At 34.6% G+C, this 27,027-nt stretch overlaps 2 protein-coding genes across 2 annotated transcripts in view; one reads left to right on the forward strand and one right to left on the reverse strand.

The window, feature by feature from the left end:
• LOC126890814 (mucin-21-like) overlaps positions 1–9,770 on the reverse strand; it is a 34,706-nt gene extending 24,936 nt beyond the window's left edge. The window contains exon 1 of the mRNA XM_050660005.1: positions 9,285–9,770. The gene's annotated coding sequence lies outside the window, so the exon portion shown is untranslated. The remainder of the gene's footprint in view (positions 1–9,284) is intronic.
• Positions 1–27,027, forward strand: part of LOC126890813 (endoplasmic reticulum transmembrane helix translocase) — a 214,742-nt gene that overhangs the window by 164,018 nt on the left and 23,697 nt on the right. Inside the window, exon 12 of the mRNA XM_050660004.1 lies at positions 25,609–25,843. Coding sequence (XP_050515961.1) covers positions 25,609–25,843 — 235 coding nt within the window. The remainder of the gene's footprint in view (positions 1–25,608; positions 25,844–27,027) is intronic.

Genomic DNA, 27,027 nt, shown 5'->3' on the forward strand with positions numbered 1-27,027 from the left:
TTCTCTTAGCAGAAATAAAAATAAAAATCACTAATTTGAAGAGACGCAAACCAGAACCAACAATAGACTATGCTAAACTTAAAGATGAGAATACCAGAAGAGAATTAAGTATGAAATTAAACAAAGAACTAACAAAGAATACAAAAGTAGAACTAGAAAGAGAAGTTAATTTGGATAACACATGGAGAGCCATAGAGGAAACAATGACGGATACAGTTAAAAAAGAATTAGGTTATAAACAAAAAATACAAAAGAAAAGTTGGATGACTGACGAAATCGTGGCAATGTTCGAAGAAAGAAGAAAACATAAAAACCAAGGGAACCGAGACAAATATCGAGAACAACAACAACACATAAGAAGAGAGATAAGAACGGCAAAAAATAAATGGCTAAAGAAACAGTGTGAGGAAATGTGGAACAATTACAAAAACAACATGATGACCACAATCTACATAAGAAACTAAAGGAAGTAGCTGGAATATACAGAAAAAAGGAGTTTTCTAACTTAGAAAATGAACAAGGAAAAATGGCACAAGATGATAGAGAGAGGAAACTCATATGGGAAAAATACATCAAAAATCTCTTTGTAGACGAGAGGCCTGAGATAGAAGTCGTTCAGGAACAAGTGATAGATATTAACAACCTATCTGGTCCCGAGATCACAATTGAAGAAATTACTAGAGCAATAAATACCTCGAAAGACGGAAAAGTAGTTAGACCTGATCAAATTCCTGTTGAGTTACTCAGATTGTTAGATGAAGAGGGATTTACGATACTCCAAAGATTTTTCAACCAAATCTATAAAAAAAGAAAATTCCCTGTCCAATGGCTTGTATCTACCTTTATCCCTTTGCCAAAAAAGAACAACGCAACAAAGTGTCAAGAGCACCGACTGATAAGTCTAATGAGCCATTCTTTAAAAATATTCCTCAAAGTTCTTCACTACAGAATCTCCACAAAATGCGATAAGGTTATTGGGTGCTCACAATTTGAATTTCGAAAAGGCCTGGGTACCAGGGAAGCACTAGTTTCAACCCAAGTGCTAGCTCAGAACTGCTACGATCAAAGGAAAGATGTAATGATGTGTTTTATAGATTATGAAAAAGCCTTCGATCGAGTACAACATCATAAACTCGTACATATACTAAAACAACTCGACATAGATCAAAAAGACATTCGTTGCATAGAGGCTCTTTACTGGAATCAAACAGCTGTCGTCAAGGTGGATAATGAAACAACGCAAGCTCAAAAAATTCTCAGAGGTGTAAGATAGGGATGCATTCTCTCCCCACTACTGTTCAATCTGTATTCAGAAAGTATCTTCCAGGAAGCTCTTGAGGAATGCGAAAGCGGCATCAAAGTAAATGGTACCTGGGTCAATAATATACGATATGCGGATGACTCGGTCTTAATAGCAGACAATATAGAAGACCTCCAAAACCTTCTTAATAAAATTGGAGAGCATAGCGAGAACATGGGACTTAGCATCAACATAGAAAAGACGAAGTTCCTTATAATCAGCCGTCAATTATGCGAACATCAAAATTCAAGACTAGCATATAACAACCAAGATGTAGAGCGCGTAAGAAAGTTTAAGTACCTGGGAACCTGGCTATGTGAAGACTGGATGTCGGATATGGAAATTAAATGTCGGATAGAAAGAGCCACAAGTGCATTCATGAAATTCAGAAACGTCTTTACGAACTCAGACTTTGACCTAAACCTAAGACTAAGATTCACAAAATGCTATATATGGTCGGTGCTCCTATATGGCATGGAAGGATGGACTTTAAAAATAAACACAATGAATAAGCTAGAGGCATTTGAGATGTGGATATATCGACGAATCCTTAAAGTTCCCTGGACCGCAAGAATAACAAATGAAGAAATCCTGAGAAGAATTGGTACAGAACGACAACTGATGTGCACAATTAAACAGAGAAAAAACGGCATACCTGGGGCACCTAATTAGAAATGAAAGATATCAGTTTCTGCAAACCTTAATTGAAGGAAAGATCGAAGGAAAAAGAGGAGTGGGCAGGAAGAAAATGTCATGGCTCCGTAATGTCAAACAATGGACAGGACTAAAAAACATAGGAGACCTAATACATACTGCAAGGGATAGAGAAAAATGGTCAAACGTGATCGCGAACATCCGTTAGTGGATTGCATAAGAAGAAGAAGAAGAACTTTTTTTGGTTTTAGGGCCTAATCTTCACATCTCAATAGGTCCCATAACGTTCGAGTAACCGCAAATTTAGCATACTTTCCTCCCCTACTATCTGTTTGAATATTGTGTTTTTTTAATCCTTGTAATGGAACGACCTTATTAAGCTACGCCTATGTTTCTACTAATTAAGCAAATTGCATATAAATAATTGAACTTCGAAAAAATCATCCTAGAAAACGATCAATATTAATTTAGGGAATTAACAAAAATAATTTTTATAATTAATTTCAATTTCGGTTCTGAACACCTTGTATTTTAAATATCCCGAAATTCTCTGAGACATTCGCTGTACTGAATCCAATGAATTATCTGTTTTTTTTTTATGTAAACAACATTCTTGCACGTGAAGAGGATTCAGCAGTATTTCGTATAGTCATACGTTACGTTACGTCATAATTCGTTAACTTTTTTTAGTCCAGCAACCTGTGGGACGATGCTGAATAGACAAAATTAATATTTTCCTCTTCTTGAGAACCAAAGCAGATGCGATTAGAAACTGTAACTCTAGATCCATTCTCATTGACTGCACGATTGAAACTGATGATGATGATATGATAATATGATAACACGATAACAGTGATAACTGATATTTTATTTTGAGTCCCATTGGCTACCATGTTTTATTTTTATTGATCAATATTATTAGCCCAGGAGGTAGTGTCAAAATTTGACAAAAGCATTTTAGCATGGCTGTTTTCTTTCTATTTAGTTAGGTGTTCCAAAGCTTATTAACAAATGATTTGTCAGCTGGCCCAAAACCGGGGATTTTAGACAAGAAAAGGTAAAATATGAAACTTGATGGAAAAACGTTAAAACTTATATGTCAAATATTTATCTCCGTGACTTACGTGTATAATAGCCTAGAATATCTAGCTATTGGCTTTCACCCAAGCTACTCGGGTTCAGTTCCTGCCGTTGGAATTTTTTTTGGTTTTAAAATTGACATTTTGATTTGAAAAACATTTATTTTTTGATAATAACACGTTTTTATTATTTATACGATACAATATAAAAAAGTCTATGACTTTTATATAATCCTAAACTATGCATTTGGTCATAATATTATTATGATTGTTCTTAAAAAACTAATTTGTTGTACATGAACCCCTGAAGGTTCCTGAGTTGGTACGACCAATCTAAGTGAAAAGGGGGGTCGTACCAACTCAGAAAGCTTTAGGGGTTCATGTACAACAAATTTGCTTATTAAAGTCAATCATAATAATATGATCAAATGCATAGTTTACGATTCTATAAAATACATACAGACTTTTTTTTATATTGTGTCGTATAAATAATAAAAACGTGGTATTATCATTTCAAATCAAAATGTCAATTTTACAAACAAAAAAATATCCAACGGCAGGAATTGAACCCGAGTCGCTTGGGCGAAAGCCAGTAGCTAGATATTCTAGGCTATTATACACGTAAGTCACGGAGATAAATATTTGACATAAAGTTGTAGCGTTTTTCCATCAAGTTTCATATTTTACCTTTTCTTGTCTAAAATCCTCGGTTTTGGGCCAGCTGACACATAATTTGTTAATAAGCTTTGGAACACCTAACTAAATAAAAAGAAAACAGCCATGCTAAAATGCTCCGGTCAAATTTGACACTACCTCCCGGGCTATATTGAGTCGTGTGAGCGCTACCGTTTATTCGTCAATAATATTGCTTCAATAATATTGACCGTGGAAAGGTCGCCTAATGTCTGTGCCATTAAACAAACAGGTTTATATCCAAGTGGTGGCAAATTCTGGCAAATAGTAAGTAATAAATATTCTTATTTTTCTGGGAAATGCCAACAGTCAACGAATGTTGATACGGCATACAAAACTCGATTTTAGAGGAAGTATAAGAAAGTCTTTGAAAACACCTACAATATTTTCAAAAAATAAGTGGTTGGTACAGCCAATCCTAGACCTAATAGAAGTTCGACGGAGACATAAAAATAGAAATATTAACAAGTACATAACTGTGAAATCAACAAATTCGTAAAAAGAAAAATTAAGCAAGCCAAAGAATATTGGCGATTCGATGTTCAGCAAGCGACCAAGTAACACGTATTTTTGGTACTTAATTATCGTGCTAGTTAAATAGTAATTACAGAAATAAATTTAAAAGTAATTAAAGTAAAAACTACTAGTGAAAAGTGATTTGTATACGGAATGTTTTAATTGTGAGTAGACAAAATTGATTATTTGGGTCTGTTTGGATTTGAATGTTTCAATAAATCACGACAATTATCTTTATATTATCCAATTCCATGAACGGGTATTGCAGCGGAAATTGTAAAACAGCACCGATGTTAGATTTTAAGTAAATTAAAAGATGTCATCCTCAAGTCAACCGCAACAAATTGCATCATATTCAATAGCAGTTAGCCAACCACGCAATATATTAACCCCAGACAGAGAACAAGCTATTTTATTTAACACTCTAGAGAATTGTACAATTAATGACTATCTTGAAGGATTGAGTCAGCATATAGAACCAAGAAATATAATTTTCTCCTCCCGTATATCAACCGGTAGAATATGCATATATCTATCATCTAAAAACCTAGTAGATAAATTTATAGCAGAAACAAAGAAGATAAAAGTAAATGGAAATATACTAGAAGCAAGAAGATTAATAACTCCATCAGTTCGCTTATTTCTGTCCGGTGTATGTCCAAGTATACCTTCTAACTTAATTAAAGACGAATTAATAAAACTAGGTCTAAATCCTCTCTCAGATATATCATACCTACGAATAGGAGCAACCAATCCTGCTTTCAGTCATATTCTAAGCTTCCGACGACAAATTTTCATTTCACCTTTGCCAGACAACCATGTATTACCTGAATCTTTTATCATCGAGTTAGAACAAACATCATACCGCATATTTATAGCCTAAAACGAAACATGTTTCAAATGCAAATTAACTGGACACCAGGCAGCTAATTGTCCAAATATTTCCACTCATAACCATCCTTACAATGATAATGCAGTGCAAACAGAGATAAGACAAAATTCATCAATAAATCATACTCAACAAGATAATTTACAAAATACTCCGACAATTTCAAATACCACTTCCCCCACACTTACTAAGCCTTCTCAAACCACATCACAAACGGTAGTCATCCCACATTATCAATAAACCCATCCCAACAACTTTCACTACAAAACAAACCCACACATGTGACCACTTCTTCAGTTAACACTACAATCGCAACACCTACATCGTCTGAGTCATCCTCTAATACCCAAACTCAAAAATCAACCTCACCTAAAACAAGCCAACACTTACTGCAAATAAAAATACACACACGAATACTCACGAACCCCAGATAACTTCGAACAAAGCAACAGGAAAAAGAACCTTAGAAGATGCAATCTCACCACCCACCGAAGACAACTTCGAAAAACCTAAACTTCAATCAAAGAAAAAACCAAAACCGATGACAAAAACTTAAAAGATGAGACATCAAATCTTCAAACATTACTAGAACCAGTTAGAGAATATGTAGAAAGCAAAATGCAATTACTAAGTTTCGATCAAGTAGTGGATCTATTCGAAAATATAAAAGGAGCAAAAGACATAATCAGCGTAACAAAATTATATTCAGAAGACTCTCATGCACTTATGAAGTTTCTATCGGACTTACATCCATATTATACCGACAAAAGAATGAAAACCAAAAGCACCAAATTAATAGGAAAACTTGGCAAACACATAGGTTTACGCGATGTAATAAAAACCCTGACAACATTGTCGGGAGAAGATTCCGACTCATCTGTACATTCCTCTAAAGACTAGCCCATCTAGCATCCTTCAGCGAAGACTCCATTCTTATTAACGAGGTTTCTTCCGATGACCTGAAGTCAGAAATAAAAGATAAAGTGCGTAGAAAATTAGTGGAGTGCATCGCAAACATAAACACCTATTTACGCGAACTGTGCCGCCTATGTGTGAAAACTGTGAAACATCACTCTTCGTGAAGCATATATTAACTTAGTGCAAAACATATGAAGCAACAAGAAAATGAACGCTATCCCAAAGAGTATAAAGGAAGCCTTAGCAATCAACACGAACGTTAAAAACACAATAAGTTCTATCAAAGACTCTGGACTGTATCAATTATTGTAATCTTTACTAACTTTACCTTTGTTATATTTTTTAGATCGCTAATAACCCTGGTGGTTACAGCGGAAATAAAAAAAAAGAATATTGGCTCGATAACTCCTTTAAAGAAATAGTAGACCTAAAAAAAAACACGACAGTTTCATCCTCCGCAAGAAACTGTCTATCTATATGAATTTCATAAATTTCTATATGAATGTAATGGTAATGTATTATAACTTTATAAACTTCTTTCGATATGTACTTTGTAAGCGTTAAGATGTTTTATTTTTTGCATGAAAATGGAGCGTCGTATGAAAAAAGGGAAGATATATTTTCTGTCACAAATTAAACGAGGAATTCAAAAATAATTGTTAATTTGAAATATCTCAGTGATGTACTATTTTTTTTCTTTAAAAAAATTCAGACTATTACCCGCATGCGCGCCAATGGTGAATATAAAATTCTTAGCTGAATGTCAAAAAATGCGCAATAACTACCCCTTAAAACCCACCAAATGTCATTTGCATATCTCAACCGGTTTTAGAGCAATAAATAAATGGTCAGTTTTATTTATCAAACAAACTGTCATTATTTTTTCATGTTGAATTACTCTTTTAAGTTTGTCATACTTATTTAGAAACACCCTGTATAAAAATTTTAAAAGCGTTAAAAAATTTTAATTTTGCGCCAAAAATTTTGTAAATACAGTAAAACCTCCGTTAACCGAAACAATGGGGGGTGAAGTCGTTTCGGATAACAAGAATTTCGGTTAAAAATAACATTGTATTTTGTATTCTTCTTGTATCAAATAACATAGTATTGGCGAGATATAGCTGCAAAACATTGTTGTCAAAAGAAAACACAAAAGAAAATAGAAGATTTCTTTAAAAAAACACTGTTAAAGATGTTATTTTCCGTAATTTTATTGCTTTTTTGAAATTTACTTTTTATTGATGAAATTATTGAAAATGTCAGCCATTTCGGATAAACGATGTTTCGGTTAAACAGGTTTCGGTTAACGGATAGTCCTGTCGCCAGGGGGGGTACAACGGCCTCGTTAATTCAGATGGACTTACCCAAATTTTTTTTATGTATTTTGACCCGTAGAACACGAATTTTTTGGGTAACAGTTGATCCGGATGTCGATAAGATTGTTATAGACCAAGAACTTGAGGAATCAAATAACAGCGATTTTTGGCAAAACAAAACAATATTTTGTATTTTTTGGGTCATTTTAAGCAAAAAATATTTCTACAAGTTTTTTAGTAGGATGCACAGTTTTCGAGATAAACGCGGTTGAACTTTCAAAAAATCGAAAAACTGCAATTTTTAAACCCGAATAACTTTTGATTAAAAAATAAAATAGCAATTCTGCTTAGCGCCTTTGAAAGTTCAAGTCAAATTATGTCGGTTTTGATTATTTGCATTGCTAAAAATTTATTGTGTTATTGCTAAACAAAGCTACAAACAACTAGTGCGTGAGTGATGTTTCTATGATTTCTCATTTAAAATCGAACGAGTAGGTAGAATAGGTACTAGTGCAATCAAGACTATTTCTACGTTACATGCGTTAAAACGCATGTAAAAGCACGGGAAACCCTACGTGTTTATAGCTTTGTTAAACAATAAAAAAATAAATTTTTACCAATGCAAATAATCAAAACCGATATAATTTGACTTAAACTTTCAAATGCGGTAAGCAGACTTGCTATTTTATTTTTTAATCAAAAGTTATTCGGGTTCAAAAATTGCAATTTTTCGATTTTTTTAAAGTTCAACCGCGTTTATCTCGAAAACTGTGCATCCTACGAAAAAACTTGTAGAAATATTTTTTACTTAAAATGGCCCAAAAAATACAAAATATTGTTTTGTTTTGCCAAAAATCGCTGTTATTTGATTCCTCAAGTTCTTGGTCTATAACAATCTTATCGACATCCGGATCAACTGTTACCCAAAAAATTCGTGTTCTACGGGTCAAAATACATAAAAAAAACTTGAGTAAGTCCATCTGAATTAACGAGGCCGTTGTACCCCCCCTGGCGACAGGACTAGGAGGTTTTACTGTATGTAGGTAATAACATGTAGGCACTAAAAAAACCTACAAATTAAAGAAAAAAGAAATTTCTACGATGATTAGAACCGAAGATATCGTCAAAAAACGAAATACGTTTCGATTTTTTTGAAATTATGTTCAGATCTAGGGGTCCAAAAATTTTTTTGGTCGAATACTCTTTGATGTGTAAGAACATGGTATTTTTATTTTTTGGAATATCGCTGGGGACATTTTTTACTATCTTCACCGGCTAGACCGTTTAAATACAAAATGACATTTTGAATTCAATACATTTTGTGCATAATTGACCATTTTTATGAATCATGCATAATGCATACATATTTACCGTTTTGTCAAACGTTTTCAAAGAATGTAATTTTTATTGCAATTTGTATTTATTCTAATTGTAGTGATTATTTTTTTGTTACCATCTTCATTACGTTAAAAATATGTACTAGGTAAAATATTAATTATTATCATGCCAATGGCCATTAGTTGTCGAGGCGTTAGCTAAATAAATAATAAATAATTATTATCAATATAAAATTGGTGCACATAAAATACGTACTTTTTTTATAATTAATTATCTTAAATTATGTTACACATATCTCTTTATATTATTATTGGTTTTACAAATAAATGTTGACCTTTATATTTGCCAACATTTTTATCAACTAATACTGAAAAAGATAAAAATATATTATAGAATAATTGAATAATAAAAATAATTTTGTGTGTGTTTATATATTCGTGTAATTTGGGATTCCCACACAATAATCGTATAAAATAATAAAAACGTAACAATTAAGTGTAACTTATTAGATCTTGAGTAACAATTAAGATCTTGATAATTATTTATTTACACATAACAAAAGCTTATCATGCAATACCTACTTGCAATTTGCTTGTCTAACAAAAATGATGGATTGTCGAGGCACGATAACAACAGTAAAATAATGCAAATACCGTCCATCTACTGATAAACTATTGGAACAGGATATAAACGAAAATTACGTACACACATCAGATTTATAGTCTAATTTTTAATTTTTCTTCGATTACAACTAAACTAACCGGCTAGACTGCTAGACTAAATGCTAAAACCACAGGGGAATGTGGATAATAAAAATAAACAATCATTAGTAATCGCAGTAACCGTAATCGCCTTTGTTTATGATTCGAACTAACCTAACTTAAATATTAAATAAAAGAATTCAAGAAAGAATCCACCAGTCTAGAGGTGGCCGAGGTGGGGGTGGGAGCTTCGTTTGTTTTTTTTTGTAACAGTGATATTTTGTTTGTGTGATTTTTTTAGAATACAGTATGTAATGTAATACCCCAGCACTTACGCGATAAGTGGGACCGAGCGATAAGTCGAATTCTCGTAAGTCGGGTATAATTTCGTATATGTATGTATATAAATTATTTTAATTGGGACCGGAAGCTAAGAAAAAATAGCAATTTACACAAAAATTTTTATTAAAATCTTAGGATTACACAAATATAAAATTACCAATTCAATTTATTTTGATGTAGGTTTCATAAAAATCTAACAAAGTAGGTATAGTTTGACGACTCAAAGATTTTTTTCTCCCGCAAAATTTCTTCATAGCAGGCGAATAATTTTTTATCCCTTGTTTATTACAAGAAATGCGCTCTTCGTTCTGGTCTACATATATTATATTTTCTAAAAATTTTAATCTCTTTTCAATTAAACTGAGGCCTTCAGTCAAGTTTCCAACCGTCATTTGATCCTCAGATTGAACTGATTCCAAACTCCAAGCTCTTTAATGTCTTGTTCTTATTAATGCATTTCTTTGAGGTCCTCTATTGTCAACTTCTGATTGTGGGAGTTCAACAGTTCTTCAACGTCATGACTATCAACTTCTAAATTTATTTGCAGAGCGATATCAACAACTTCTTTTATAGCATTACTAATTTCATCAGGCTCTGGCATCAATTCTATTTCAGTGTCAGTGATGAAAAAATAGGACACAGTTTTTTCCAGATGCTACTCAACGTTTTTTGTGAAACTTCATTACAAGATTGTCCAATGATTGTCACTGCATCTAAAACGTTGAATTGTTTCCAAAAGTCTTTAACAGAAAGCTCGTTGTTTTTTCTTATAACTTCATGCAGATGTGCAAATGATCGTCTGGTGTAATAAGCCTTGAATGTTTTAATAACTCCCTGATCCATCGGTTGTATTAGGTGGCAAAATTGCAAAATTCAGCTTTCACACGTGGGTCAAAACTAGTTAAAGTTGGAAGAGGATGACCTTGAACCTTGTCGATGATTTTAAATGGAATTTGTTTAGATTGACAATAACGTTCGACTTCAGGTATAAAATGATGACAAAACCAATCCTCAAAAAGTGAAGCTGTCACCCAAGCTTTACGATTGGACTTCCAAATTACGGGCAAGCCAGATTTATATTTATTTTTTAATGCTTTTGGATTTTCTGTGCGATAAACTAAGAGTGGTTTTAACTTGCAATCACCAGCTGCATTTGACCCAACCATCACTGTCAATCGATCTTTGGCAGCCTTAAAACCTGGAAAGATTTTCTCTTCATGTGCGACAAAGGTTCTCTTAGACATCTTCTTCCAGAACAGGCCAGTCTCATCTACATTGAATATGGTGTGTTTGGTGTAGCTACATTCATCTATTATAGCTTTTAATTTCTGTGGATAGCAAGACTCTTTACCAGCAATTGTCGCTTCTCCGCTTTCTGCAATGCTATGCGAATTAGGTACAGCGACTTTTGAATCGACTAAACACTAAACCAACCGTTACTACCTTTAAACTCTTCATCTTTAGCGATTTCTCCAGCATCCTCTTTTAATCTCTCAAAAACATTGTCTTCATCTCGGCGATAATACCATGACGTTTACGTACGGGTCTAGGACGTTTCATCGCCGCCAGTTCATCGCCGCCAGTTCATCGCCGGCCGATTCATCGCCGGCCGTTTCGATGCCGCCGGTTCATCGCCAGTCAGTTAATCGCTAACTGATATATTTCCGAATTTTCGACCAATTTTCGACAGTTACATTTATTACATATTTATTTTTATTATTAATTAGGAATTCTAGGAAATGCGAGATATGACCATTCCCGTTGCCATACTTGATCTTTTAATAGACTTTTAAACTTTTATAATATAAAATATAATTTAACACTACAAATTTAATACTGTTTAGTATCAAATTTAGGGGAAGTAGAAATAGAACAGTAAATTAATATAATAATATTTTTTATCTATTTATTTGTCATAAGTTTTGAACTGAATTTAACATCGTGTCGTGTCATCTCCCATAATACAAGATCAACTGACTAACTGGCGATGAAACGGCCGGCGATGAAATGGACTGGCGATGAACCGGCGGTATCGAAACGGCGGCGATGAAACGTCCCATTCCGTTACGTACAATGGTGGAATTTAAAGATTGTGCACTTTTCACGGCTTCGAGAATTTTTCTTTGCCCTTTATAATAATTGTCAATTCCGATAGATCAAACTTCTTTGATCAGTGCCGGTTTAACGTAACCCCGGGCCCTGGGCGCTGGAGATTTAGGGGACCCCTTCATTGCTATTGGTCGTCAGTTTTTTAACAACAAAAGAATACATGCAATAACTATAAACGTTTATTGTAAAATTCATACAATATTTTTTTAAAACAAAGAAGAAAAATAGCAAACGTAAAAAATATTCCAAAAAATACATTTAAAAATATATAAAAAAAACAGAAAGTTCTACAAAATAACACATGACAAACAAAATAACATATTCTAAAAAATATACTCACTGACATTAGAAGTGTTACACCCAGAAGGAATCATTTCTTGAACTTAATTTTTTGTCAGCACAATGACTATATTTAAAACATACTTCTTCTTCTTCGTCTAGCCATTCACGTCCACATCTGAACATAAGCCTCTTCAAGTCTTCCTTTCCATTGTTTCTTGTTGTACGCTACTTGTAGCCAATTTTTCCCGGCAGTTCGTTTCAGATCATCTGCCCATCTCATAGGAGGTCTGCCTCTGGGTCTTTTGTGTTGGTATGGTCTCTTTAAAACATACTATGATAACAATATCAATGTTTTATCTTTTATAGTTTTTGTAAAAATAAAGTTTTATCTTTAAATTTTTTGGTGAAAAGACCAATTTATGGAGACAGGTTGGTACATAAATTCAGTTGGTATTCAGTTCAAGAATATGCCCTGAGTTCGAAGACACCAAAATTATCACCATTTTAGAGATTTTACAGGGGTAAAATTATTGCCTATAGCAGAGGTGGGCAAAGTGCGGCCCGCGGGCCGCATGCGGCCCTTTGGACATTTTTTTGTGGCCCTCGGAAAAATGTGAATTATTTTCATTTAAAGAATGATTGTTCCACAAATTTTCAACCTAACGCGGTCAATTATTTGGGTTTCCGATACCGAGTTTTGAAACATTATTAAAAAATTTGTCACTGGAATAAAATGTTTTTTAAAAACAAAATAAAGAATTCGAAGATACTGTAAGAGCAAATTTTATAATTACCCAAAAATTAATTAAAGTGAACAAACCGTTCTCACATGGCAAATTTATCAAATATCGTTTAGTTGTAGCAAGTGGAATTTTATGTCCAAAAGAAGATCACGAAGAACTATCGTTCTGAAGACTTGAAGTGATGAATAATAATATACAAAAACAACTAAATCCATTTTAGAACGTAAATTCATGTGGTATTCAATTGCATTGGATCAAACTGTTGATAGAACTGACACAGCTCACTTACTAATATTTATTCAAGCAACTAATACCGATTTTAATATTTATGAATAACCATTATCAATGGAATCCATCCATGATATCTCTATCAACTGGAAAGGATATTTTTGAAGTACCTAGTCAGGAAATATTTGGAAAATTATAAATTACTCCTTAACCAACTAGTACGAGAAAACTTAAATATCACGTTCATTAAGAATTTTCAGAACATGATTTATTATTTTTCACTGTGTCATCAGCAGGTATTGTGCACAAATGTTTTGCAAGTAGACAACGTCATTTCAATTGTAACTAATGTTGTTATTTTTTTTTTTCAATTTTATTCGTTCACGAGAATTAAATCATCGTGAATTCGTAGCATTTTTGGGAGAGTTAGGACCAAAACATACTGATGACTTCTATCACAATCATATTTTTTAATTTGCTAAATTTACTAAGTTTTGAATATCCATGTGATTTTGCGTAACATTGCAGGGCAAAAATTTATACGCACACAATATGATAACAGATAAATTCTTTTAAAATGAAACTCAAACTATTCATTGATCATAAGAGTTCAAAAAAAAAATAATTAGTTCATTTTCAATCATTAAAAATAATGTACCAGAAAATAAGTTAAAAGTTTACAAAGAAGAACTTGTAATTTGCCACAAGGAATTTGAAAATCATTTCAAAGATTTTGAGGATAAATACAATCATTTTACTTATCACTTGTCAGAAATCATTTTTCAGTTCAAATTGATTCCGTGCCAGTTGACAAGGAAGACACACATGTAAAAAAGAAGATATTTTAGCATTTTACAAATCTTTATGTGGCACGATATTTGCAAAATTTAATAATTATTATTGAAAGTTTGTAAATAATAAATAATATGTTTCATAAATATTTGTTTATTATTTAATTCTTTCAAAGAGAGCAAAAACAACGAAGGGATCTAAGATTTTTTCAAATCTATACGTTGTTTATTTTTATGTCGCATTTAAAATGAAGCTATCAAAATAAATACAGAAATATTATTGTAACCCCACATACCAAATTTCATGATAAAATTCCTTTTAGTTTTGTCAGTATTTGTAGTTAGGATCCTAAAACCTACAATTGGATGTCCCGAGATACATCTCGGGCCAGCCAAACTTAACTGTTAGGATCTGGAGTACAAATACTGAAAAAACTAAAAGTGCGAATTTGATCATGAAATTGGGTATGTGGGGTTATAGTAATATTTGGAACAACTTTTCCAAATAACTTTTTCCGACATATCTGACGCGAAGCAAAATATCGAAAATTCACCGTTTGTGGATTTGCAGTAGGCCGCGTTTAAAATTTAAATTTCAGTTGACTATCTTAAAAAATGTAAACCATCAACATTTATGACTGCGCAAAATTTAAAATCTGTATTTACTTTGATAGCCGAAATATAAGGGTGTCTTCATCTTAAATGCGACACACTGTACGACGTTTGCATCTATATAAGCACGGAATTTCCTTTTAAATATATAAGTAACTAATATGTAACCAATGTGAAAGAAAAATAGATATTTTGAGGGGGAGGGGGAGATAGCATGCCTAAATAACTGCGAACGTCATTTAAACAAAATTAGAATTAGTAGTAAAAAAAAGTATAATATTTGAAAATTTTACCGTAGGTAACAAATTTTGCGGCCCTCAGTAATAGAACAAAAACTTTTTGTGGCCCTTACCACAAAAAGTTTGCCCACCCCTGGCCTATAGAGATATGGGTTTGTCGTATCGCGAAATTGGCCGTCGTGTTAATTGTACGGCAATGACAGTTATGCGAGTGTGTCGTGTGTGGACAAACTAAGGTAGAGGAACACGAAGAAGAGCAACTGGTCAACCGAGGCATACCACAGGGTGTCAAGATAAGCGCTTTAGACTCCTGGCTCTGCGAGACCGTTTTGCTACTACGCTTCAAATCGCTGACCAATGGTTTGGAGTAGAAGGTAGGCTTGTTACTATACGTACCCTAAACCGTAGCATTCAAGCCTTTGGACTGGTTAAATTTCCCCCACGACGAGTGCTTCCTATGACTGCGGATCACTGTCATCAACGTTTGAATTGGTGCAGAGAACGGCAGCATTGGGTGGCAGAATGGCATAATGCAGCATTCAGCGATGAATCGCGATTTTGTTTATGTATGCATGATGGTCGTAAGATGATAAGACGCCGCCGTGAAAAGCGACGAGATATAGGGTTTGCTGTTGAGAGGCATCTACACAGGACAGTTGGAGTAATGGTTTGGGTGGTTATTGCCTATGGTAGCCGATCACCACTTTTGTTTATTCGAGGCAGTATGACAGATGCAGATGCGCGTTATGTTGATGACATATAAAAACCACTTTACTGCCTTATCTATATGGCCGTCGCAACGCCCATTTTAGGAAGAAAACGCGCGTCCCCATATTGATAGTCGAACTATGGACTTTCTCCAAGAAGCTGGCATTAATTTTTTGCCGTGGCTACCCTGTTCACTGGGTTTAAATCCTATCGAACATATGTGGGATATGATGGAGAGGAGACTGTTCACTTTGCACCATCCTCCACAGACTCTGGTACAGTTAATCCATGAAATTTAAGTTGCTTGGAACGAGGTGCCACAAGCAGACATCGATCATCTCATTTTGTCAGTGCCTAGACGTGTAAAGGAGTGTATTCAGCTAAGGGGTCGCCAAACACATTATTAATTTGTTTTATTACATGTCAATAAAAAGTCTTTCCAATGTTATCGTTTCATTCTTGATGAAAATCTACCATTTTGCCAGAAAATTAAGTTCCAGAAATGATTCCTTCTGGGTCTAACACTTCTAATATCACTGAGTATACATAAGACAAAAATTAGCTTACTTTTTTTCTTGAATTGGCATTAGCAAACTGCCATATTAATACTATCAAAATTCAGTTGCTCCAGTTCTTTATTTTTTATATTAAAATACATAGTGATAATGCGTCTAGGTTCTCTTGACCCAAAGAGCTTCAATATATGTATTTTATTTTTTATTCTTTATTCTTTTTAAAGCCGAAAAAGACCGCTCGCCTGATGCATTAGAAATTGGTATCGTCAAATAATCTTGCAGTAAAGTTAAAAATTGGGAAAAGTCATCTTTACATCTTGGATGACACCAAAATTTCAAATGTTTATTCAAACTTTGGCATAACGTTATACAATGAATAATTTCATTATGCAAGGTCTCTTTGGCTTTATCAACATCTTTCTTATATTTCTAGCATAAAATATTAATTCACGCCTTGGCTTCTTCTTTATTTAGCGTAAATTGTCATATAATATTGTCGCATATAACATTAAATAGGTACTTATAATATAGTACTACTTCAATTCTGAATCTCCCTTGCACCTTTAAAATTGTTTCACTTTTAACTGCTTCATCGAAAAATGTTCTTCTTTTCTTTGTTCTATGAAGGTGAATTCTATAGAATATGTTTGGGATATCCTCGCCTTCGCAAAAAAATATTTTTGGCTTCTAGTTCAATTTCTCTTAATTTATTTCATACGTCTCCAACAAAGCTCAAATGTCATTAATTCTACTCCAATTGACACGTTCAAGTCCACAGTTACCCCCTCTGTGGCTCAGTGGTAAGAGCGCCTAACCTTTGGATCGAAAGTTCCGAATGGTAGTGAGTTCGAATCTCACCAGGGTCAGGAATTTTTTCATTTATTATAAATTAATAAGTGAAAATAGTTTCTGTCCTTGTGGGATCGGTACTCACCGGAGGGAGCGCAGACGTTCGGATACAATTAGCGTCTCTTTGCAAAGACAATGACGTCGACTTTGCAAAAGTAACAAGACACTTACTCAACACACCCACACTACACATTACACCTGACTTAGTGATAAGTTATACAATTACGTGGCTAAAGGTTCTAGTTCTAAACCAAGGCCAGAATCAGAGAAAAAAAAAAGTCCACAGTTTCTAACTTTTTGCTTGTTGCATTCACTCGTTTTAAAAATTTTTCCCCAAATCAATGTCAATAAAACTGTCTCAAAGGTATTCATTTTATTCTGCAGTGCCTTCACCTAGGTAGTCGAACTTGGTTACTTCTTCAAAAGGACTCCGCAACACTCCTTATGGAAAAGTGGTCCCGGTCAAATTTAACGAAACTTTGGTCAATAATAGTTCTCAGTGAGTAGATTAAAACAGTCCATGGCACCTGGGTCTAAAAAACTATTATTTTCGAGCTACAGCCTTCTGAAGTTCTTAAATTCACGTTAAGTGCACTAATTATTCACAGTGAAGTGATTGAAAATATCTATTATTGAACGAAGAGAGACTCATTTTCTTCATGCCTATTTGCGTGTTGCATATGAATTCATAGTTAAAATTAGATGCATCGTATTTTAGTCTTCAGAAAACCTCCGAAAAGTCCTCAGAAAACTGAAGAAGTGCGATAGAAAATATGTTGCTACAGCGACATAAAAATTATACCATAGCTGTATTTCCGCCTTATCTTTAGAAAACTACTGAACAGCGGTGGATCTAGGGGGAATAGGGTAATTCACCCGTAAGACGGTCCAGAATTAAAGAAAAAATTGTTGAAACAAAAAATATATTAGCTGATATGAAACTTACGATAGACAGACAAATTAAACCCAATTAATTCGACAGTTAGGAAAATTAAGGGAACTTATTGCACATGTTATTATCTATGTCTTGTAGTTTGGGTTTATCTATTTTATGTATTTAGGGGAGGTGTTTTATTGGAAGTTACCCGCTCTCCCAAGGTATATGTTCCGCCACTGCTACTTAAGCACCTTCAGAAAATTGAGGAACAACCACAATAAGTGCTGCTAGAGCATAACAAGACATCTCACGTTTTCACGCATGCAGAATAGAGTACCTCTGTTCTGCATGTGCCTCTATTCTATTATGCAGAATAGAGTGCCTCATATTAGATATGCAGAATAGAGTGCATCTATTAGATATGCCGACGAAGCAGTAGTTTTTGCAAATGGCTTAGATGATTTGCAAAGAAGAATCTCCAGATCAGATAGGAGTAGAGAAAATGAACTTGATCTCAATACGAAAAGAAAAAACAAAGTATGTACATAGATGATAGTAGGTAAACGCGAAATATTAATTACAATCTTCTATGGAAAAATCGGGTTTATGTCATCTTCGACTATTTGTACGTTAAGATTTTGCTGATTTCGATTAGATGCATCATATGTCGTGTTAACTAACAGGACATATGATCAGGATAGCAGGATACTTTAGTAGCAATGGCGGAACATTTGCCTTGGGGGAGGGGGGCGACTTTCAATAAAACACCAACTCAAAAATATATAAAAAAAAATAAAACTAAACTTCATAAAAGACATAGGTAATAACATATGCAATAAATTCCCTTTATTTTCCTAACTTTCGAGTTAATTGGGTTGAATTTGTCTGTCTGTAGTAAGTTGAATGTAAGCTAACATATTTTAACGTGTAATAATTATGTTTCAACAATATTTTCTTTAATTCTCGACGGTGTTATGGGGGGGGAATTCCCCTATTCCCTCCCCCTAAATCCACCACTGTTCAGTAGTTTTTTAACGAAAAGTTGGAACTGCAGCTATGCTGGTATTGGATAAGTGTAAAGCATTCATGAAAACACAGTGGCGGCTCGTGGCCTTAGAGACAGGGTCGGCAAGGTCTTTTTGTCTCCTCATATAGGTATACCATCTAATTAAAAGGCTTAAATCATCATAGGAGATTTTTTTGTTTGGTTTATACTTGACATTCTCTCTTGTTTCGTGGTGTTTTGACAATATGTTTTGATTCTTTTGAGACAAGAGAAATCCCGTTCATTTAAAGCAGAAGTTGGTGGTAATAAGAGAATTGATGATCAGTTTGTTGTAATGAATTGCAGTACTTACTATAAAAAATTACACATATTTTGTAACTTATCCAACTTTCTGAAAATATTTGGATCAGCGTAATTTTTAAGTAATTTGTAATATCTAGTAAATATCTTCGTGTTAGCGGGTAGGTACCCCTCTATGATCCCGATAGAGAGCAGACTTACTTCAGGGATTTAGCGCCCCTGCCCACGCGAGCTCCTGGTTTTTTCCTCCATTTTCTATTTAGAGGTAACCAGGCCCCAACCTCCGTATTATCCTATCCAAACCCCAAATTCATTCCCTAATATCCCCTCCCACCCACCAACCCGTCTGGCCAGCGTGGTGGGTTATGGCCAAAACCTCCACAAATCAAAAATGTCGGTTTCAACAGATATACGGAAGATACCCCAGGTGGGTAGGAAGTTTATTCCACAGTCCCACACCGAAATAACGTTCTGCCTCGAGGATTCTGGGGGAGGCAAGTCGACATTGAAAAAGAAGAACAACAAACAACTCCATATAGCAACTTACAACATCCGTTCCATGGCAAAAGACGAAAAACTCTACGAACTAGAAGAGGAATTAGGGAATATGAATTGGGATATAATGGGACTATTAGCAGTTAAAAGAAGGGGTGAAGGGTATGTGGACTTACATTCAGGCAACAGGCTCTATTATAAAGGCAATGAAGACTATACATACGGTGGAGTAGGTTTCTTAATCAAGAAGAAGAGAAAATCACAAATTCAAATAATTGACAGCATCTCAGACAGGGTTACATACATGATTTTAAAACTAAATCCAAAAACCAAATTAAAGATTGTGCAAGTTTATGCTCCAACTGAAAAGGCAACTGATGAAGAAATAAATACTTTTTACGAAGATCTTAAAAAAGCTATAGACACCAACAGAGAATCCAAAATAATAATAATGGGAGATTTTAACGCCAAAATTGGAAGTAAGATTGAAGACTCTGAAAGCAAGATTGGAAATTTTGGATTCGGCACAAGAAACACAAGGGGAGAAAAACTTATGGAATTTCTGGAACAAGAAAACATGTATGTTATGAATACCTTCTACAAAAAGAAACCTAACAGAAAGTGGACATGGGTTGCACCTAACGGAACCACCAAAAATGAAATAGACTATTTTCTCTCAAACAACAAAAGAATATTCGAAGACGTAACAACAATAAACAACGTAACAACGGGTAGTGACCATCGTATAGTTAGAGCAAAAATAAATATTAACATGAAAGAAGAGAGGAAAAGAATATTTAAAAAAACAACGCGAATAGATGCCTTTAAAGTAAAAACAAATGAAGAGCAATTCCGAGAGGTCTTAGCGGATAAGTTCAAATATGATCCTTCACATAATCAAGATGAAATTGACGAAATTAACAAAAACATCAATAAGAACCTTCTCGAAGTCGGACTACAGGTCGCAAAGAAAACAAGTACTAAAGAAGACAAAGTAAGCAACGAAACTAAACAACTAATGACGGAAAGACGACAACTACTAACGCAAAACAAACGCCATACTCAAGAATACATAGAACTTAATAAAACAATTAGAAAAGAACTAAAACGCGACTTACAAAAATGGAACGAGAACTTAATAGAGCGAGTCATTGAAAACAACAGAGGCTTAAAATGTCTAAGACCCGCATTGGGTGTTCAAAAATCATTAAAATTAAAGACGCCAATAGTAAGGAAGAGAAGGACAAATATAAAATCCACGAGGAAAAATTTCCTGTAGTTGGCTGTATACCATTACAAAAACATAAAATCCTTTATAAAAGGTATATTTGTTAAAATCCCTATACAGGGCTACATCAAAGACAGAACTAGTTTTCAATCGGTTGACCGATCATCATCAGTGCAATCTTAGAATCTACATGCAAGCCACCAAAGTAAAAATAACAGGGTAAAAACCCTTTACAATTGATCCGTCATCGGAACATATGACTAAGATGTGAATTATAACATGGACGATTAAGATATCCAATGTTTTTCGCCAAAAACATTGGATATCTTAATCATCCATGTTATAATTCACATATTAGTCATATGTTCCGATGACGGATCAATTGTAAAGGGTTTTTACCCTGTTATTTTTACTTTGGTGGCTTGCATGTAGATTCTAAGATTGCACTGATGATGATCGGTCAACCGATTGAAAACTAGTTCTGTCTTTGATGTAGCCCTGTATAGGGATTTTAACAAATATACCTTTTATAAAGGATTTTATGTAAATATAAAATAACAAAAATAGTCGAAGACTTCTACAAAAGCTTGTACAGCTCGCAAAGCCAGCCTAATGAATCAACAAAGGAGAACGTCAAAAGAAAAATAAAAAACGTGGGATCAGAAGTACTACCAAATATAAAGGGATTCAAAATAGAAAGAGCTTTAAAAGAACTAAAAAATAATAAAGCTCCAGGACAGGACGGTATAATTGCCGAGCTCTTGAAAACAAGCAAGACAGTAACAATCCCTATACTAACAGAGCTATTTAATAAATGTCTCCATAATAGCAAGATCCCTAAAGACTGGAACGAAAGTCTAGTAATACTTTTACACAAAAAAGGGGACAAATGTGACCTACAGAATTATATACCGATATCGTTGCTCAGTCAAGTATACAAACTATTCATGAGAATTATTAACAACCGGTTGACCTACAAAATGGACAATTACCAACCAGTGGAACAGGCTGGCTTCCGCAACGGATATAGTACATCAGACCATCTGCTGACAATGAGAACATTGATAGAGAAGGCAAATGAATACCAACTACCCGTATTTCTTGCCTTCGTAGACTATGAAAAGGCGTTTGATAGTATCGAGATGTGGGCCATAGAACAAGCTATTAATAATTGTAGAATAGATTCGAGATATAGACAACTAATACATAATATATTTGAAAATGCAACTATGATAGTACAACTAGACGAAAATACAAATCCCATCCCTATTAAGAGAGGCGTGAGACAAGGAGACGTAATATCGCCAAAGCTTTTCAACCTAGCACTAGAAGACGTCTTCAAAACGACAAATTGGTCAACCTATGGCATTAACGTTAATGGCAAGAAGCTAAATCACCTCAGATTCGCTGACGACATTGTGATTATAGCGAGCTCATTCGAGTAACCGCAAATTATGATAGAGGAACTCGCAGGCAGCTCCCAATACGTCGGCCTAAAAATGAACATGAAGAAAACAAAAATAATGACAAACACAGATGACTCCAGACGCATAACTATAAATGGCATTGAGATAGAAAAAGTCCAGGAATATATCTACCTAGGCCAAATCCTGAAACTTGACAAAGAAAACCAAAGTGCGGAAATTAATAGGAGAGCAAGACTAGCATGGGCAGGATTTGGAAAACTTGGTTGGATACTTAAGAACCGCAAGATACCTCAATATTTGAGGACCAAAGTGTTCAACCAGTGCATCCTTCCTATCATGACATATGGGTGTCAAACCTGGACCCTAACCAAGGCAAATATGAATAAACTAGCTACAACAGAAAGAGCTATGGAAAGAGCAATGTTAGGTATACGACTGTCAGATAAAAAGAGGAGCGACTGGGTAAGATCAAAAACAAAAGTCGAGGACATAACAACAAAAGTTGCCAAACTTAAATGGAGCTTTGCAGGCCACACTGTTATGACAAAAAGACCAACGTTGGAATGCCACGATACAACATTGGAGACCTTACCAAAGTAAACGACCGAGAGGAAGACCACAGATGAGATGGGTTGATGATATTAAAAGAGTAGCCGGAACGAATTGGAAATATGTTGCTCAGGATAGAGACCGATGGAAGGAGTTGGGAGAGGCCTATGTCCAAACGTGGACGATAGAAGGCTAAGAAGAAGAAAGAAGAGTAAATATCTTGAAAATTCTTGGACTTTGGATTGCTTCACGGATCAAGATATCACATCACAACTTTCAAAGTCGTCGCCTTCGATAATAAATTTAAAAAACTTCCAAAAGCTGTTCACGAAAATCTGCTACAGTGGAATAACCGAGGTTCCAAATTTCATCGCGTCTGACAAACTGTTTGCATTTTTTTCGAAACAAATTGTTCTAAAACAGTAGTCCGTTTGGGCGAGCTAAACTGGCAAGGAAAGACGATATTCTTTAATTTTTTTACACGTATCTATCCTGCAAAACTAAATTCATTCTATTCCCATGACAGTAAGTAAATAAAGCTTGTGGTGCAATAGTTTTAACTTTTGCCTGGAGACCGTTCAATTCACCAGACATCACGACAGCGCCGTCATAAGTTTGCCCCAGTTTGCCCTACCAATTTATTTTTGATATCAAAAAATTTTATTCTGTTCTTCAAAACACCAAAAACATATTCTGCCTTATTGCTTTTACTCACGTCGTAAAACCTAAAAACCTCTCATAAATATTACCACGTAACGCGTATCGGACAACAGTTGATAATTAATGTAAATGACGTGATACTCAGAAGTTTCATCTACTTCTAGTGAAAAGCAAATGGTTTTCTGAATCTCAGATACTCAGATCCAATAACGTTATTCAAAATGTAACTAATTGATTATATTAGTTCATTCTGTACTGTTTTAGACATGCCGCTAAATATCTTAGAATCAAAAAGTAAATTAGAAAATCCAAATCGTATTTCTTAAACAATTGTATTAGTTACTTATCTATAATTATATGATATTATAACGATTATACTATATTATATATCTATAAATAAATGAAAAATCCTGACAACTTAAAAAAATTACAATATCAATTAAACGACGCCGACGTAAAACGGCGTGATTATTTTTTACAATTTCTGCCGATGCTTCCAAATGAAACCGGCAGATTGAAATGTGCCGTACCTGGCGCTTAATGCATACGGAGAAATCTATGTTTGGTTGCTCATCGACTGGTATTTGTAAATCGTCAAGCTACGGATGAGATGGGCCGGCTAGCCGAACAGTCAGATGAATGGCTCGGATTATTCAGTTTTTGAAAAGTCTCTTATGCGTAGGAATCACTTAACTCTCGGATTGGTCGAATCCTTTTAAAAACCATGAATGAAATTTAGTCTGTATTATCTGACAGTTATTTTTTTTATTTCATAGATACAAAAAATGACATAAACTCTGATTAATTTGAATAGTTTTTCAGACCTAGGTGCCATGGACTTTTTTAATCTACTCACTGAGGACTATCATTGACCAAAGTTTCGTTAAATTTGACCGGGACCACTTTTCCATAAGGAGTGTTGCGGGGTCCATTATATTTGCTGCTTTTTCCTATTGTTACACCTAGTAGGTAGTTGAACTTGGTTACTTATTCAAAATATTTTCTTGTTATAATTAGTCCCCTTCCAGGTTTCCCGTTCAATTTCATGTATTTGGTTTTGTTTTCATTAATTACTAATCCCGCCTTTTTTGCTTCTACATCTAGCTTGTTTATGGCTTTTATTAAGTCTTCTCTTTTCTATGCTACAACGGCTAAATCATCCGCATAAGCAATACTTTGTGTTCCATTTAGTATTATATCCTTTCCGTTTAGTTTTGCTTCTCTCAAGACATGCTCCAAAACTAGGTTAAAAGGGTGGAAGAGATTGGGTCTCCTTGCTTCGCACCACTAATGATATTAACTTCGTCTGATATTGTTCCCCGAAATTTGATTTTTGCTTTTGAGTTCTGCATGCACATCTGCTGTAGCTTCATCAGTTTGTTTTGGATTCCTATCTTCGTTAATGCCCTTCCCATTTTGGTTCTATTTATGGAGTCAAACCCACTTCTGGAGTCAATAAAAGTTATATGTAGGTTCTTATTATGTTCCCTATATTCTTGTATTATTTGTTCTACTGTGTGTATTGCGTTTTTGGTTGATCTTCCTGGGCGGAAACCGTTCTGTTAATCTTCTATTATATTCTCTGCCCGTGCGTTTAGTTAATGGTTTCCTAGATTGACTACAACCTTGTAGGCTATATCAAGGAGTGTAATGGCTCTATAGTTGGAACATTTCTCTTTGTCCCATTTTTTGTGTATTGTCGTGATTATCCCTGTCGACCGTTCTCCCGGAATCTCTTCCTTGTCCCATATTTGTTACACTAGTTCCTGTAATTGTTCATGCAGCTGCTTACCACCATACTGTATCAATTCTGCTACTATTTTGTATTCTCCAGCTGCTTTACCATTTCCTGCTGTATTTATTTCTTTTTGTATTTCTTTCGCGTTTGGGCATCTTATGCTTCCCTCAGACTCACCTTGCCCCTCCGCTACATTCTCCTCCTCACTTTCTTCATTTGATTCGTCGTTTATGTTTTCTTGATTCAGTGTTTTGTTGAAATGTTCTTGTCCAGTCATGCTCAATTCTTCCTTCATTATCTCTCAATCTCTCACCTCTTCTCAGTGAGAATTAAGACTTAGATTCGTTGTTGACTTTAACTCGTTTGACTAGATTATCCCAATGTATCCCAGTTATCCCAGCATGAAGCATTGGATAACATGAAGTAAAAGAAAGAGATACATATTTAAATCGTAAATTTATTATTAAAATGATCATTTATCAATACTAGTTATCTTGTTTTTGTAGGTTCAAAAAGAGAAGTTAGAAAAGGAAAGAGAAAAGAAACAGAAAGAACTAAAGGAAGCAATGTCAGCTCAAAGACCTAACCATGTACGAAATATGATAAACCAAAGAGATAAGCTACAATCCAAAGTTGATAAAATGATGAAGGAAATAGAAGAGGACCAAACACCGATCGTTAAATTAGGAGATGCCAGCATTGCTTCACCGTTTACCAGCAAACTGTCTTCGATCATGTGCAGTAAGTATTAAGATGTAAACTCTCTTCGTCTCTAGCCGTCTTCCTCCATTTTTCTCGTAACCTTCCCATCTTCTCACCGTGGGCGCCCATATAAAAATTTCTAGGGGGCAGTGTTCTTCTTCTTCTTCCTCTTTATAAGCAATTCTGGTTGGTCATTGGCGAGTTGATACCTCTATGGAAGGTTGGTCGGTCGATACTTCTTCTGCCGATTGGTGATTTATCTCTTGCTATTTTGACCACACGTGCCTCTGGTTATGTGATTATTCCATTCTTTTTTCTATTTAGTGTCCATTCGTTTATACACTGTACGTAACATTGTCATCTAATGTCTTCACTCCTTGTTCAATCTCAGCTTATTTCCTCTAATTCTTCTCAGTACTCTCATCTCTGCCGTTTCTAGTAGACTGTGTGTTGTGGCTCTATCGGGTCTTGTTTCTGATGCATACCTATGTCATTATTGGCCTTACACTGGCTTTATAAATTCTTGACTTCATCTCAGTGTTAATATTCGGTTTCGCCATATAGTGTTATTAAGGCATCCTGCCAGTCTATTTTCTTTTTGTACTTGATTTCTCACTTCTTTGTTCTCCATAGCTGAACAATGTAATTCCAAGGTACTTTACTTCCATTACTTGTTCAATACTGAGACCATCAATTTCTATTTTACATCTGATTGATTCTTTACTGGTTACTATTGTTTTAGTTTTCTGAGATGAAATTGTCATATTCAATTCTTTTGCTGTTATGTTAAATCTGTGGACTAATTTTTGCAGACTATCTTCATCTTGGGCTATCAATGTGGCGTTGTCTGCGTAGCAGAGTATTTTTACTTCTTTGTTTCCCATTCTATATCCTCTTCCTTTGTTGACGTTTTTGATTTCCCTGTCTTATTCCGCTGCCTATATCTATAGGTTCTGTAAGTTGTCCATCTATTCTGACTTCCATTTTGTTGTTTCGGTAGATGTTTTCAATGGTTTTTATGATATCTAAGGGGACATCTCTATTATACAGAAGATGGATTACGTCTTTGAGTCTTACTCTGTCAAATGCATTCTTCAAATCAATCAGACATAGATATGCTGGTCTATTATATTCTAGTGATTTCTCAGTAATTTGCTTGATGACGAATATTGCATCTGTACACGATCTTCCAGTACGAAAAGCCTGTTGTTCATCTGTTAAAC

This window comes from Diabrotica virgifera, chromosome 8, assembly GCF_917563875.1.
Source record: "Diabrotica virgifera virgifera chromosome 8, PGI_DIABVI_V3a".
Lineage (NCBI taxonomy): Eukaryota > Metazoa > Arthropoda > Insecta > Coleoptera > Chrysomelidae > Diabrotica > Diabrotica virgifera.